At 60.4% G+C, this 14,600-nt stretch overlaps 6 protein-coding genes across 7 annotated transcripts in view; 2 read left to right on the forward strand and 4 right to left on the reverse strand.

Annotated features, from left to right (window-relative positions):
• The window catches only part of SDRG_02703, a 5,045-nt gene extending 1,902 nt beyond the window's left edge, over positions 1-3,143 (reverse strand). The window contains exons 1-3 of one of the 2 annotated variants that reach the window (XM_008608300.1): positions 2,970-3,143; positions 1,728-2,923; positions 21-1,706 (exon numbers count right to left, since the gene is read on the reverse strand). In XM_008608300.1, coding sequence (XP_008606522.1) covers positions 21-1,706; positions 1,728-2,923; positions 2,970-3,006 — 2,919 coding nt within the window. In that variant the 5' untranslated portion in view covers positions 3,007-3,143. Of the gene's footprint in view, positions 1-20; positions 2,924-2,969 lie in introns of both variants that reach the window. The other variant, XM_008608299.1, reaches the window with a different exon arrangement.
• Positions 3,144-3,203: 60 nt separating this feature from the next.
• SDRG_02704 (serine/threonine protein kinase) lies at positions 3,204-5,696 on the reverse strand. Its single transcript, XM_008608301.1, has 7 exons — positions 5,301-5,696; positions 5,173-5,250; positions 5,067-5,126; positions 4,946-5,014; positions 4,817-4,888; positions 4,701-4,772; positions 3,204-4,645 (listed from the first exon to the last, which is right to left on the reverse strand). Exons 1-7 carry the CDS (start codon positions 5,624-5,626, stop codon positions 3,382-3,384), a joined length of 1,941 nt encoding a protein of 646 aa, XP_008606523.1. The 5' UTR covers positions 5,627-5,696; the 3' UTR covers positions 3,204-3,381.
• Positions 5,697-7,246: 1,550 nt separating this feature from the next.
• Positions 7,247-9,678, forward strand: SDRG_02705 (hypothetical protein; the record flags this gene model as incomplete). The annotated part of the gene is made up of 3 exons (XM_008608302.1): positions 7,247-8,872; positions 8,925-9,299; positions 9,349-9,678. The coding sequence occupies 3 exons, from the start codon at positions 7,247-7,249 to the stop codon at positions 9,676-9,678; spliced, it is 2,331 nt and encodes a 776-aa protein (XP_008606524.1).
• Positions 9,679-9,821: 143 nt separating this feature from the next.
• SDRG_02706 (hypothetical protein) lies at positions 9,822-11,502 on the forward strand (the record flags this gene model as incomplete). The annotated part of the gene is made up of 8 exons (XM_008608303.1): positions 9,822-10,013; positions 10,056-10,346; positions 10,390-10,571; positions 10,613-10,793; positions 10,846-11,082; positions 11,123-11,181; positions 11,223-11,307; positions 11,353-11,502. 8 exons carry the CDS (start codon positions 9,822-9,824, stop codon positions 11,500-11,502), a joined length of 1,377 nt encoding a protein of 458 aa, XP_008606525.1.
• Position 11,503: 1 nt separating this feature from the next.
• Positions 11,504-13,087, reverse strand: SDRG_02707 (hypothetical protein). The gene is made up of 4 exons (XM_008608304.1): positions 12,216-13,087; positions 11,860-12,164; positions 11,755-11,818; positions 11,504-11,705 (listed from the first exon to the last, which is right to left on the reverse strand). The coding sequence occupies exons 1-4, from the start codon at positions 13,033-13,035 to the stop codon at positions 11,566-11,568; spliced, it is 1,329 nt and encodes a 442-aa protein (XP_008606526.1). The 5' UTR covers positions 13,036-13,087; the 3' UTR covers positions 11,504-11,565.
• Positions 13,088-13,587: 500 nt separating this feature from the next.
• Positions 13,588-14,573, reverse strand: SDRG_02708 (hypothetical protein; the record flags this gene model as incomplete). The annotated part of the gene is made up of 4 exons (XM_008608305.1): positions 13,588-13,749; positions 13,802-13,888; positions 13,934-13,984; positions 14,040-14,573. The coding sequence occupies 4 exons, from the start codon at positions 14,571-14,573 to the stop codon at positions 13,636-13,638; spliced, it is 786 nt and encodes a 261-aa protein (XP_008606527.1). The 3' UTR covers positions 13,588-13,635.
• Between the last annotated feature and the right edge of the window lie 27 nt (positions 14,574-14,600).

Below are 14,600 nucleotides of genomic sequence, written 5' to 3' on the forward strand. Positions count from 1 at the left end.
TGCTGCGGCTGCTTCTTGACCGAGATGCGAGGAGACAAAGCGGCCTTCTTCACTGTCGCCGAGGCCGGGCGAGGCGAAACGACATTCTGCTTGGCTGGTTGCTTGCGGCTGCCGGCCTTCTTGGCCTTACGGTCGCGCGGAAGCTCGTCACCGTCACTGAAGATGGCCAAGATCTCCGCTTGCTCCTGCTGCTGAGCTTTCGATAGCTTCTGCTGCTTCTTTGGCGCGTTGCGAGGCGAAGCGATGGACTGCTTGGAAGACTGGCTGCCGCGGGGTGAAGCCACCGATTGCTTGGCAGTTTGCTTGGTTTGCTGCTTGCGCGGCGCCGCCTTCTTGGCCTTACGGTCGCGCGGGAGCTCATCACCGTCACTGAAGATGGCCAAGATCTCCGCCTGCTCCTGCTGCTGAGCTTTCGACAGCTTCTGCTGCTTCTTTGGCGCGTTGCGAGGCTGCTTGGAAGACTGACTGCCGCGGGGCGAAGCCACCGATTGCTTGGCAGTTTGCTTGCGGCTGCTGGCCTTCTTGGCCTTACGGTCGCGCGGGAGCTCATCACCGTCACTGAAGATGGCAAGGATCTCAGCCTGCTCCTGCTGCTGAGTCTTGGAGAGCTTCTGCTGCTTTTTCGGGGCGGTGCGAGGCGAACTGATGGACTGCTTGGAAGACTGGCTACCGCGGGGCGACACCACCGACTGCTTGGTCTGGATTTTGGCTTGTTGCTTGCGCGGCGCCGCCTTCGTGGCCTTGCGGTCGCGCGGGAGCTCGTCACCGTCACTGAAGATAGCGAAGATCTCCAACTGCTCTTGCTGCTGAGCCTTGGAGAGCTTTTGCTGCTTCTGCTTTTGAGCGCGCGGTGACGTGGTCGACAGGTTGGCGGGAGCTGAGGCTTTGCGTCCTCGGGTCGCTTGCTTCTTACGATCACGCGGAAGCTCGTCGCCATCGCTAAAGATGGCGAAGATCTCGGCCTGCTCCTGCTGCTGGGCCTTGGAGAGCTTCTGCTGCTTCTTTGGCTCGTTGCGAGGCGAGGTGATCGATTGCTTGGACGACTGGCTGCCGCGGGGTGAAGCCACCGATTGCTTGAGCTGCTGCTTGATCTGGTTCTTGCGCGCCGCCTTCTTGGCCTTGCGGTCGCGCGGAAGCTCGTCACCATCACTAAAGATAGCGAGGATCTCGGCCTGCTCCTGCTGCTGAGCCTTAGAGAGCTTTTGCTGCTTCTTCGGGGCGGTGCGAGGCGAGGCGATCGATTGCTTCGAGGCTTGGCTGCCGCGCGGCGATGCCACCGAAGCATGTTTCTTGGTTTGCGCGTTGCGCGGAGAGGGAGCAGGTTGCTTCTTCAGAGTTTTCTTGGCCTTGCGGTCGCGCGGGAGCTCGTCACCGTCACTGAAGATAGCGAGAATCTCCAACTGCTCTTGCTGCTGAGCCTTGGAGAGCTTTTGCTGCTTCTTGGGTGTCGCGTTGCCACCACGCGGCGCAGTTGCGGCCTTGCGAGTCGTCACCTTCTTGCTGCGGTCGCGCGGAAGCTCATCGCCGTCGCTGAATATGGCGAGGATTTCTTCATGTTCCTGCTTCTGGGCCTTCGTGAGCTTTTGCTGCTTCTTCGAGGGCGACATGCTACGCGGCGACGCAATCGACTGCTTGGCGGGCTGGCCGCCGCGGGGCGAGGCAACCCACCCGCGGGGCGAAAGCGTCGTGTGCTTGGCCTGACCCGCCTGCTGCTTGGCCTGACCCGCCTGCTGCTTGCGCGCAGTCTTGGTCTTGCGGTCCCGAGGAAGCTCATCGCCGTCGCTGAAAATAGCCAAGATTTCGTCCTGCTCCCGCTTCTGGGCCTTGGAGAAGGACGCCTTCTTGGATGGCGTCTGCCGGGGCGACACCGACGCCTTCTTGGCAGCAGCTTGGCCACTACCGGGCGACGCCACCCAACCACGGGGCGAAAGCACCATGTGCTTGGCCTGTGGTTGCTTGCGTGTCGACACCTTCTTGCGGTCGCGCGGCAGCTCGTCGCCGTCGCTGAAGATGGCCAAAATCTCTTCTTGCTCCTTGCGTTGGGCCTTGGAGAGCTTTTGCTGCTTGGGTGCCTGCTGGCTGCGGGGCGACTTGGGCAGCTGCAGCTTGGCAGGGCGGCGGCGTGTGTTGTCGCCCTCGTCGCCGCTGAGGACGTTCAAAATCTCATCAGCTTCTTTCTTTTGCGCCTTGGTCATCGGCTGCGGCGCCGGCGTCGGGTTGGACTGGCGGCGCTGGCGCGGGGTCGACGGGCGCGAGTGGCTCGACGGACTGTTGGTGCGCGCCGCCTGGCCGTCAAACGCCACGTGCTTGGGCGTCGTGCTCGCGCGAGGCGAGCTCGACTTCAAGTTGCTGCTACGTGGCGACAAGATGGCTTGGATCTGCGCTGGGGTCACGCGCGGCGACTTGGCTTGCTGTTCGTCACGCTTGAGGATGCGCACAGACGGCGCTTCCCACGCCGACGTCGGCGCCGGGAAAAGCGCTCGTCCATCGGGTTGCTGCCACGGCTGCTGGTACAGCTGCGTCTGAGCATACATGTTCCCGTTCCACTGGGCGGGCGCCGACCACACCGTCGGCGCAATCGACGAGTACGGACCATACGGGTTCATGTCGTGCTCGAGCGCATCGTCGCCCCACCGACCCGTCGGGTGGTGGTGCGCAGCATGCGACGGCGACGAACTGCCGATCCACGGCGCCGCATCCGCGTGTAGCGTCGATTTGATCGCCGTGGGCGACGCCACAAGCACGCGAGGGCTACCGGCGCGCGGCTCGGTCCAGCCCATGCGAGCAGGCGCAACGGCAGCCGGCGCCTGGGTCTCCGACCGGCGGCTGGGCGTGTTGGTCGGTGGCGGCGCCGTGAGCTTGGCAGCGTTCGACTTGGTAGCGTTCATGCGGCCGTTCTTGCCCTGCAGCACGTTACGGTTGCCTACAGGAACATGTGGGTTGCAGTCGCATGCGGAGGGTGAGGCTACCTTGCTGGCGGGACGCGGACGAGGGCTGCTTCTGCATGATCGATGGTCGTGGAGGGTCTAACGAACCTTGGGTGCTGTACCGGGTGGGTGAGCGGGAGCTCTTTCAATTGAAAGTGATTTCGGAAGCGGCCCCCGCGGATCTTCTTTTTTCGCCACGAGTATAATTAGCTCGTGCGGTTTCGCGCGGGGATTGGTCAGCTAATTTAGCTGACGTGAAACCGGCCGCTCAAAATAACACCTTGCAGTTTGTAGGGATTATAAACCGTTTGCCCAAAATAGAAAGGCAACGCCCTTTGCTGCTTTGATGCTCGCGTTCTTGAGGGACTCGAAGCGTACATGATCACCGATGGTTAGAGGTGGAGGCGTCCTTATACTTCTAGAGACTAGTACATACGCATGTGGTGGGCGCAATTTACAAGAGAAGCAGACGTTGTACGACGTCGCGCGCCGTGGGGCGGGCCGACGGTTCTCGTCGGAGACAGTCGGCCACAATGGCGCAGTAGCCCTCCGGTGTCATCTCGGCCATCATTGCATGCGGCACAAGGGGTGAGGCGCCATAGCTCTCGGCCACCATCACGTCGGTGTTCACAGCGCCGAGCTCGTGGACCCGCTCCGCGTACGGCGCTAGTCGTGTCGCGAGCTCGCCGAGGAACACACCGAGCGTGTAGACCTGCATCGGTCCGCGGGTCGAGGGTTGGCTCAAAAGCGCTTCTGGGGCAACATACGCCAGCGTCGCGCTGCCATAGCGCACCAAGCTGGGACCGCCCTCGTCGTCGAACCAGCGCACAATGTTCCACTTGCAGTCGTAGTCTTGCTGCACGAGAATGTCGCGGCTCGTCCACTGCGTCGTGTCTTCCGTGTGTTCCTGCAAATACGCGAGGCCGTCTGCGAGCCCCGTCGCCATTTGGAGCTTGAGCGCCCAGCTCAAATCGACTTGGTCGTTGGCCAGAAGACTCGGGAGGGACCCTTTCTCGGCGCCCTCAAAGACACCGGCGATCGCGATACCCGAGAGCTGGACACCACCGAGGAGGGCGACGACGTTCCGGTGGCTCAGCAGCGACGCTCGCTCGAGCTGTCTCAAGAACATGTCGAGGTGCGTATCGTACTGGACTGCGAGCACGTCCAACTTCTTGAGCATCACGGGCTCACTCTTGTAGATAGCGCTGAGAATGCCCGTCGCGGCGTTCGTCTTGATGCGCGAGAACTCACTGGCGTCGAGGAGCCGGTACGATGCCAGCGCCGGGAACGGACCGACGTTGGGGACAAACTGCGGCGACGCGCGGGCGGGCGCAGAGAACGGGGACATGGCGCGGTCCCCGCCAGACGCAAGGAAGCTCGCAGCAAGCGAGCTTTGCTGTTGCGTGAGGAACGACGACATTTTTCGGTGCCGGAAGACGAGGACGAAGACGACGCCCGCGACGATGCAGCAGCCGGCAACGATGAGCAGGACCGTCGACCAGGACAGGGCATTACCGGCGCTGGACGGGGTCTTGCTGCTCGACGTCGGGTCGATCATGGAGGGCGAAATATTGCTGGTGGCAGCCGTCGGCGCCGGCGTAGCGATCGTGGCCGCGTCCACAAGAAGCTGCCCCGATTTGAGAAGTGACGCATACGTGGCGAGCTCGGTGGGCGTGGCGTTGGTGGGGACGCCAAGACTTGGGTTGCCTTGTAAGTCGCTAATGGTGCATAATGGCATCGTCAGGCGTGCATGCAATCGCTTGGCGCGTGTACATGGAGACGTTGGCGTGCGTTAGATGAAGCACTTGCGTCGGAAAGGTCGTCAAGGCATTCCCACGCAAGTTTCTAATAGGAACTTTGAGTCTGCGGCAACTTGAGCGGTTGCGTACAGTGTGGAAAGGGTGGCCAGCGCAGCTGGCGCGAGGGATGGGCAGCTGCTGAGAGAGCTGTTGGTGATGGCTCTGTCCAGAAGAAGGTGCAATGAGTCGGCAGCATATCGTGAAGCTAGAGGCGCGTACAGCGTCGTGAGCTGCTCAAACGCTTGCAGATTCAAAGTCGTATTGGGCAGCGTGCTGTCGCCAATCGTGCTAGACACGCAAGGTACATAAGCGCTCGCATCCGTCATACATCGTTTTGTACATGGACGCCACAGAGCTCGTCGGCGGCGTAGAGGCTTGGAGCACGACACGTTGCAGGACTCTACGGGACGCGTTAGGTCTGGCATGCATGGTTCCTGAAGGCGCACAGAGAGGTTAGCCGAGCAAGGCCCTGGAAGCTTGCGAGGCTAACGTTGGTCGTCGTACTGGCGTTGCCGACGATCGCTCTACGCGACAGTAGGGTGTCGTGAGCTCGTGGGCGGAACGCGGCTCGTACAGGTGGCGGCACCCCGTGGATGTGTTCGTCACAGGATCTCGCAGCGCAGCAACAAGGTTGACGTTAGCACGTAGCGTGAACGCATCGGTCGTGTTGTTGAGATCGTACGAGACACTGTCCTCGGCCTGTACCTGCAGCGTGACCGAGTCGTGTGGCGGGAAGCACTCGTACGGCGAGACCGGGCAGGCGATGCACCACTGGTTCACGGACTCGGCGATGTCTTGCTGGAAGGCTGCATTGAGACCGCAGCCCATTCGGGGCAGGATCGCGGCCATGACGCCTGGTGCTAGAAGCAGCAGCGCTGCGGAGCAGACCCGTCGTAGCATCCGGGAGGTCGCACAATGGGTGCGCTGGGCTGGCCTTTTGACTTCAACTTTGTATGAATCCAGTTTCTTCCGATCATTTTTTTCGCATGCAGGATATCCGATACAAAACCCAAGTGTATCGACAGCCTTCTCGAATTGTATTATATCCCGTTTCTGTGCTCCAGGTAGGTTTTTGCCGAAATGAACATCAGAATTCGGCATTTCTCGAAAACCAGATCCAACGAGCATGCGGCACGATGGAAGCTGGCGGCTCCAAGGACGAAGAGCACGATGGGCGCGATGGACCGAGATGGCCTGACGCCGGGGTGAAAAGGCTCCAGGAAGATGCGACATGGAGCTACAGGATGCATCCGTGGCGATGCGACGACGGCGTCACAGCCCGGCTCGGCTACCACTGCACATGACGACGAAGCGCTTTGATGATGCGGTTCCTGGACAGCCGGCGCGGTACTTTGCAACGGGTGTGCCCATGGACGGTGACAGCCATGCATCGATGCACGATGTCGTGGGATGGGTGCAACGTCGCTCGTCACCACTTGCACTCGTTTCTCGTTGCTCGTCTCGCCAGGTGTGTCGCCTTCGTTCTCAGCTTCGCTCTGCGAACGACTGGCGGCCGCACGCGTCTCTTCCTCGGTCGACCAGGTCTCGCATGATGACTAGAGCTACCGTGTGCTGATGTCACGGGAAGTAGCTGCGTCCACGGCGGGCGTGGGACGTCCTCGTCATCCTGGATGAGTTGTGGACCCGAGCCCGGGCGCTTCTGAACTTGGCAATCTCTTTCTCAAAGCAGAGACGCAGGGCTGCGGAAAAGAAGAACCGGCAATTGCTTGTTGCCTCGGGGCCCTGCCCACGCTGCCGCCATGCGTCCAGCATAGCTCTGGCACACTAGATTGTGCAGTGCTGACGATTGTGCTTGGGGCCATTATGAATTGCCGGGCAGATTCTATTTGTCTCCTCCCAGGCGTGGTACTCGAGATCCCGCCGCCGCTTCAAGCCAGTTGCCTCGTAGAACCTTTGTTACTCTTTGCACTTGGTTCCTCTGGCTTGGAAGAGGGACGACGTATCGTACAGGACAAGCTTCTCTCGTGCGAAAGGACACGAGGCTTGGCCTGGGGAAAGCAGCGGGGGATGATTAACACCGGCCGGTTGGTCCATTCCTGCACTGACCACCCGCCCTCAACCAGAACACCCATGGAGCACGTGATTTGATAGCCGTCCTTGACGTGATTTGATAGCCGTCCTTGACGATTCCAGTCCTCGAAGAAGAATGCGCCCATGCGGTCTCGTTCAAGACTGGCCGCCCACGAGATACATGTGAAGGGCTTGGAACGCCCGGCTGCAAGACAGACCCGCACGAAGTGTTGTTCGTCATCGCCAAGTGCCCAACGATCGCCTCCACCAGTGCGCTCAAACGTACCAGATTCGCTCACTAACTTGATACTGTGGCTTGATAGACACCCTGCGTTTCGATTGGCACTTGCATCGGCCCGACGTGGCGTCGACAGCGTTGCAGAGACGGCAAGGCATTTTAATACAATAAGCTCAATTCAGCATACAAATGACAAGTACAATAAAATGAATCGGTGTGGCGGCCCAAGTCACAGATTTTCCAACAAAATAATGGCCCGGCGCGAGAAGACGGCGAAAGCCTCGACCGACGCGCCCAAGGTGACGTGGGCACCCATGGCCTTCCGCACGAGCACGTCGACGACGCCGGGCGACCGCGTCTTTGCCGGCGCGCTCCTCGGCGCCATCTGCGTACTTGCGGTCGCGATCCGCCTCTTCTCGGTCGTCAAGTGGGGCCGCGTCATCCACGAGTATGACCCGCAGTTCAACTTTCGCACGTCCAAGTTCCTCGCGACTAACTCATTCAGCGAGTTCCTCAACTGGTTTGATGACCGTGCCTGGTATCCGCTCGGGCGCGTCGTCGGCGGCACCTTGTACCCGGGCTTGATGCTCATCTCGGCGTCGGTCTACCGCGCAATGCACTTTGTCGGTTTTCCAATCTCGATCTTGGACGTGTGCGTCTACTTTGCGCCCTTCTTTGCGGCAGCTACGGCGGTCGCCACGTATGGCCTCGCGACGCACATCACCAAGGAGCCACGCACCGGCCTCCTCGCCGCCTTCTTCATTAGCATTGCGCCCGCGTACATCTCTCGCTCGGTTGGCGGCTCGTACGACAACGAAGGCGTCGCCATCTTCCTCCTCGTGCTCGTCTTCTACCTCTGGGTCAAGTCGGTCGATTCGGGCTCGATGGTCGACGCTGCGCTCACGGCCGTCGCGTACTTTGCCATGGTGCTCTCGTGGGGCGGCTACGTCTTTCTCATCAACGTCATCCCGATCCACGTGCTCGTGCTCGTCTTCGCTGGCCGCTATACGCCCAACCTGTACATCGCGTACTGCACCTTTTACGTCCTCGCGACGATCCTGGCGATGCAAGTCCCGTTCGTCGGCTTCAACGTCATTCAAAAGGCCGAGTGCATTGGGTCGCACGGCGTCTTTGGCGGTCTCCAAGTGTTTGCCTTTGGCAAGTACCTCCAGTCGCACCTCTCGTCGTCGCTCTCGGCCACGCAGGTGCGCCAGCTCATCACGACCGCAGGCGCGGGTCTGGTCGGGCTCTTGGCGCTCGTCGCGCTTCTCTTGCAACTCACGGGCAAGCTGCAGTGGACGGGCCGGTCGCTCACGCTTCTCGACCCGACGTACGCGTCCAAGTACATCCCGATCATCGCGTCTGTTTCCGAGCATCAGCCGACGTCCTGGGCTGCGTTCTACATGAGCTTTGGCCCGGTCCTGCTCGTGATGCCGCTCGGCCTCTACTACACCTTTGCGTCCAAGCGCGACGAATTGACGCCCGCGGCGCTCTTCCTCATCGTCTACAGCACACTCTCGTGGTACTTTGCGGGTATTATGAACCGCCTCGTGCTCACCTTGGCGCCCGCTGCGTGCGTCGTCGCTGCGATCGGCGTCTCGGGGCTCCTCGACCGCGTCTTCTTTGTCATGAAGCGCGACGAGCATGAGAGCGTCATGGACGCGAGCGGCTTCTTCAACGAAGACGACGACATCAAGGCCGACAAGCTCCAAAAGATCAGAGACGCCCAGCGCTTGCATCCCAACGCGATGCCGGAAGGCGACGATGCGGTCGCCGACCTCTTCTCGTTCACATATTCGGCAGTGTACCTCGAGCCGCAGACCCTTCCCGAGCGCAAGTCGCCCGGCATGATCATGGCGTTTGTCGGCGCCGCGACGGTAGAAATTCTGCATATATTCGGTTTTGCGACTCAATTGTTTGTGTATGTAGATGCTGCTCATGTGGCAGCTCTTCCACTGCTCGAGCATTTCGAGCAAGGCGTACTCGAGCACGTCGCTCGTCCACGAGCAAGTGAACCGCACGACGTGGGAGTTTACGGTCCACGACGACTTTCGCGAGGCGTTTGCGTGGCTCCGGCACAACACGCCGGAAGATGCGCGCGTGCTCTCGTGGTGGGATTATGGCTACCAGATCTCGAGCCTCGCGAACCGGACGGTGCTCGTCGACAACAACACGTGGAACAACACACACATTGCGACCGTCGGCCGCGTCTTTGGTTCGACGGAGGAGGAAGCGATGCCCATTTTGCAGTCGCTCGACGTCGACTACGTGCTCTTGCTCTTTGGCGGCGTGAGCGCTTTTGACGTACGAAGACATACACATTGTATCGAGTCTTGACGACGCATCTTTGTAGGGCGACGACCTCGACAAGTTTCCGTGGTTCCTCCGCATCGCTCAAGGCGTCTTCCCGGAATCGGTCGACATTGGCCGGTTCGAAGTCAACGGCGGCGTCCAAGTAACCCCCGGCGCGACCGAAGCCATGGAGCAGTGCGTGCTCTATAAGTTGAGCTATTACCGCTTCGAGGGCGTGACGCCCGAGTACAAGCAGCCGCCGGGGTACGACACGAATCGCAACGCGCGTGTCCGGTCGACGCCCATCGACCTCACGCACTTTGACGAAGTCTTTACGTCCAACGGCTGGATCGTGCGCATCTTTCAAGTCAAGAAGCACCTCCTGCAGTAGACGTGTAATCGCTAATCGCACTTGGTCGTTGCCGTGGGGTAGGGTTACGACCTCGGAGAACGCATAGATTCGCATCGGGTATCGGAGGTTTCGAAATTCGACGCCTTTCCGCAGTCGCGATCTTCCACAATCCAAGAGGCGTGATGCAGCGCGTGCTCCAACTCCTGGCCGTAGCCTCCTCGGTGCTTAGCGGCGCCATGCACATGCCGGACGCGGCCAAGATCGTCAACCACGGGCTCATCATCAACACCGCGAAAGGACCCGCATCGGTGATCGTCGAACCCGTCGACCACTTTGGCGACGACGACGTCGTGCACTCGATTCGCCACCTCCATGTACGCTCGGCTCGGCGAATACCTCGTAAGGCGCTTGTGTAGAACATTCGGCCCGAAGGGCATACGTCTGGACGCGGTCCAGCGTACGTGGCAGCCCGAAACATCTCGGAAGGCGATTCGATCGTGAGCCTGCCACTCGCCAGCATCATGTCTTCCAAAACAGCGGCAGAGGGCCGGATTCAGGCGCTGCTTCTTGCCAACCCGGACTTGCCGAACGCAGTGGTGCTTGCGCTCCACGTGCTCGAAGAGAAGTTCAAAGGCGCCGACTCCAAGTGGTTTTCGTTTCTGCGGTCGCTGCCAAAGACGCTCCGCGGCACCATCTACCTGCCCGACGTACGACTCTATGACTTACTCTGCGTGGACTCATTTGGAGCAGGACGAAATCGACCTCATCGAGGGCTCGCAGCTGCACCGGCTGACGCGGGCGCGGTTCGAAGCCATCTCGACCTTTTACGACGCTTTGCACGGTCCATTGACGTCGAATGCGATGGACCCGCCGCTCTTCCGCCAACTCGACTTCACGCTCGAATCGTTCAAGTGGGCGCTCTCGATTGTGTGGTACATCTCTACTTGTTGTGTCGCGGTCTCGAGCGCAGTAGGGCACATGCGATCCTGGTGCCAACAACGTCGCAGGCCAATCCCGCCGACGTCGAGGCGTTTCTCGTGCCGATGGTCAGCACGATGGGCCACAGCGCGACCGCGCGCAACCACTTTGACGTCAACTACGAGACGCAAACGTTCACGATGGTGGCGACGCAGCGCTATGGCGTCGGAGACCCCGTGCGAAACACGCAGCATCGCCACTGATCGACTCATTGGCCGCTTGTACTAGGTCGTCATCAACCTCGGCGACAACTCGATGACGCTGTACATGCTCAACTATGGTTTTTGCGGCGACCCGTCGCATCTCGATACGCTGCCGTTGGCGATTCAAGTCGAGGCGAGCGACCCGCTCCTCAAGTTCAAGACGTCGATCCTCGAGATGATCAACTCGACCATGGAGGCTCCGTACGAGCTTGGCCTCGACGCGCCGTTGCCCGCGAGCATGCTGCAGTCGATGCGCATCAAGGTGCGTTCCGTCATCTTGCTTTGTACTGGAAAACGCCTAGGTCATGACGAGCGCCGAGATTGGCGCGTACGACGCCGCGATCGGCATGGAGCGCATCGGGTGCGTGGATCTACGCCTTGAAGACCTCATCACCACCCTAGGCTGCGCAACGAGTATGCCCTTTCCCGAGCTCTCCTCCGGACAACCGGCGCGATGCTCGATGCGTACGCGTACCCGCTCGACGAGGTACGCTACTCCTCCGTCGAGGGTCACATTGGCAGCGCTACTTAGATGCGCCGTGTGCTGCGGACGCTGGAGGGTCGCAGCCGGGACCTCGCGCGGACGGTCATCCACGAACAAGAGATTTTGTCGGCGACCATGGCGGCGGTCCGCGAGCATTGGCACGGCCTCCTCCTCGACGCTGCGTTCGTGCCCACGTAGATCGAGACAATAAGAAAAGAGGGGGCGTGTCGTATATAGGGCGCTAGAACGCAGGACGAGGATTTATAATGTACGGTCCATCGAGGCTGCAGGCAGGTTCTCCTTCTCGACGCGCGACGTAAAGACAACGCCGTGCTCGCCGACGCGCGCCGACAGCGCCGCCTTCCAGTACATGCCCTTGGCGTGCTTGATCTGGAACGGAACTAGGAGCACCACGTGAGCATCCTTGGCGCCAAATACGGGATTGCGCACTGCTGTTGATGTCTTGAAACTTGGCTAATTTGCTCAGCTCCGCCTTGAGCATCGCGACATGGTCCTATGGACAAGGGTTTTGGCGAGCGCAAAGAACCATCGTACCGGGTGCACGAGCTCAAAGAAGCTGACGGTGTCGGCCATGAGCTTCTTCTCCGGGTACCCAAGCACGCGCGAGAAGGATGCTGTCGCGTAGAGCATTTTGCGGTCGTGGTCGGCCGTCACGAGCGCAATCAGATCTGGGTTCTGGTCCACGAGGTCCTTGTAGATCTGGAGCTGCTTGACTTCTTGCTTGAGCGTCTCGACAAACACCTTTTTACGGAGGCGTGACTTGCGCGAGTGATCACGGTTGCGCTCGCGGCTCTTGTCGGCCTTGGAGATGAGCGCGTCCTTCTCGTAGTCAAAGTCGGCTACAACATGCTCGTCAGTTCTGATGCCGCGAGAACGACCTCGCGACGTACAGGCGTTCCACGTGTTGCTGCCGTACGAGTGCGACGTCACGTCCCCGCTCTGCATGTTGCTTTGAATCATCGACGAGAGCATCTCCGGCGACAGCGTCTGCGAGCCCACGAGGCCCGAGCTGAACTGGACAGGCATCGGTTTTTCCGCCTTGATCGGGCCAGGCGCCTGTCCGTCCATCGTCACGAGGCCGGCAGCGCGGGCGTCGAGTGGCATCGCAACATTGTTCATGTTGTTGTTCCCGTTGTGACCTGGCGCAACATGCGGGTTCATCTGGAAGCCAGCGCCGACGCCAGCGGGAAGCGTCATGGACGTCAGGTTGTGGGCGTTGTTGCCGCCCATACCCGGTCCAGCCTGCATCTTCAAGAGCGACTCGAAGTACGCCGCGTTGTTCTGCGCGCGAGCGTCAAAAGTCGGCTTGGGTTGCATCGCGGACCGCGGGCTCTCGAGCTTGACGCCCATCATGGCTGCGTACGCTTCGACCGAGTTGGCGTCCGCGGCCGGGTCGGGCATGTGCGTCGCCGGCTTCATGCCAAACTGGGACGCATATGCCTGGAAGAGCGTCGAGTTGTTGTTGTTGGCACCAACGTTGCCTTGCGGGTTGCCCGCGGCCATCATATCGACGTCGAGGTGCGCGGGTGACACTTGGCCTTGGCGCATCGCGGCGTGATGCATGCCAGGTCGCATGTGCATGCCGTGGCTCTGCGCGAGGCTCATGTTGGAGAGGTTCGTCAGGAACGGGTTGTACGAGTTGTCGAGCAGCCCGAGGTCATCACCGTCCATCATGTCGTCCATCTGCAGGAACGTGTTGCCGTTGTCCATCGTCGCCACTTCTATCCCAGCGAATTTCAAAAAATGACCATCAGCACACCCGCGACTGCGTTTCAGTATACACGGTACATGGATTTGCGCCGGCTATCTGCCAGAAAAAGATCATGTGACAAAAAGGGGTGCCGACCCCTGCCCACGGGTGCCGTGCCACCCACTGCCGTCTGGCCTCCCAACACGGCAGTACACGACAAGGCCTCGACGACGCTATGGACAGCGCGCTTGATGAGCCGACAGCCGTCGCAGCTGGGCCCTTCGTGTCATCATTGTGGGCTTGCCACCGACTTCGGACCCGCTCTCTTCGGGCGAGTCCGGATACTGCGTCCGGAGCGCAAGTAGCAATCGAACGGGTTACAGCCCGCGTTGAAGCCGCCGACGTTGCCGCACGAGATGGAGGAAAGAGCTGGTGCCCGTTAGTACCAGTATCCTCACTGGTATGCAGCTACTGCCACGTACGAAATCCAGCAAACAACTGCTGGGGCGCTAGTGATAGACGCAGTTGCCCCTCCTTGCGAAATCCAACATACCACGTGCCATCTCCCCTCGTGCGTCTTCAAGCTTTTTAGTTCTTACTCCCTGGTCGGCAGCTGCGCCCTACGCACTGCGCTCCTTCAAGAGCCAGAGGAAGAAGGACGCGCTGTGCACATTCACAGAGCAGTTGACGCGGTCCAGGTCGTGGCCGCCTTCCACCAAGCCCCAGCGTTCAATCTAGCAGCATCGTGGACCGATCGTTGTTTGTCAAAGCGGATGGGCGACGCACCTGGAACTCTTCTTCGAGACGACCGAGCTCAATCGCTTCCTTGGCCGTGATGTGGCGCTTCGTGAGGGCCAGCGCCACGGTCATCGACTAGCTCTGGGTTTCAGCATTGCTACCATCATGCAAGTAGCGTACCTTGAGTTCACGCACGATGCAGCGGAAGGCCATGATTTCAAAGTTGTCCATCTAATACCAGCCCATACCGATAAGCGCACGGCGTCATCGGTTCGAGCGGGACAACCTGCTGGAGGTAGGCGCGGACGTTGGCAACAGCCGTCGGGTTGTGTTGAAGCACGGTGATCGTGCCGTGGTTCACATCGAGCTCGCCGTCAAACTCTTCCTCAAACCACTTGCGAAGAGTGCCCCACTTCTTCTCCTGGCGCGTCGCGAGCTTTTCTTGGTGCGTCTTCTCGACAGGGAAGCAGATCGTGTCGGTCTGGAGGTACTTCATGAGCTCGTCCACGATGATGTCGAGTTCCCAAAAGTCAAGCGACGTGGCCGCGAGCGACATCATCGGCATCGTCGACGGCTGGATCGACTCCTTCTGCGCATCCCATTCCATTGCCACGGCGGCCGCAAGCGACTTGGTCGGCAACTGCAGCAACGACCGCGCCGGCGTGCGCACCTTCTTGCCGTCCAGCGTGACGCAAAAACCGCCACCATCAGCTTCGTCCTGCGCCTGCACGCCAACCTCCTTGTAGAAGCGCGAGCGACCAGCAATCTTGGCACCAGAGCCGGCGCCACCACGGGGCGCGAGGCGCACGCCCGTGCTCATGGCGCGGAGCGGAACAGCGCGATGCAT

This window comes from Saprolegnia diclina, assembly GCF_000281045.1.
Source record: "Saprolegnia diclina VS20 unplaced genomic scaffold supercont1.6, whole genome shotgun sequence".
Taxonomy (NCBI): Eukaryota; Oomycota; class Saprolegniomycetes; order Saprolegniales; family Saprolegniaceae; genus Saprolegnia; species Saprolegnia diclina.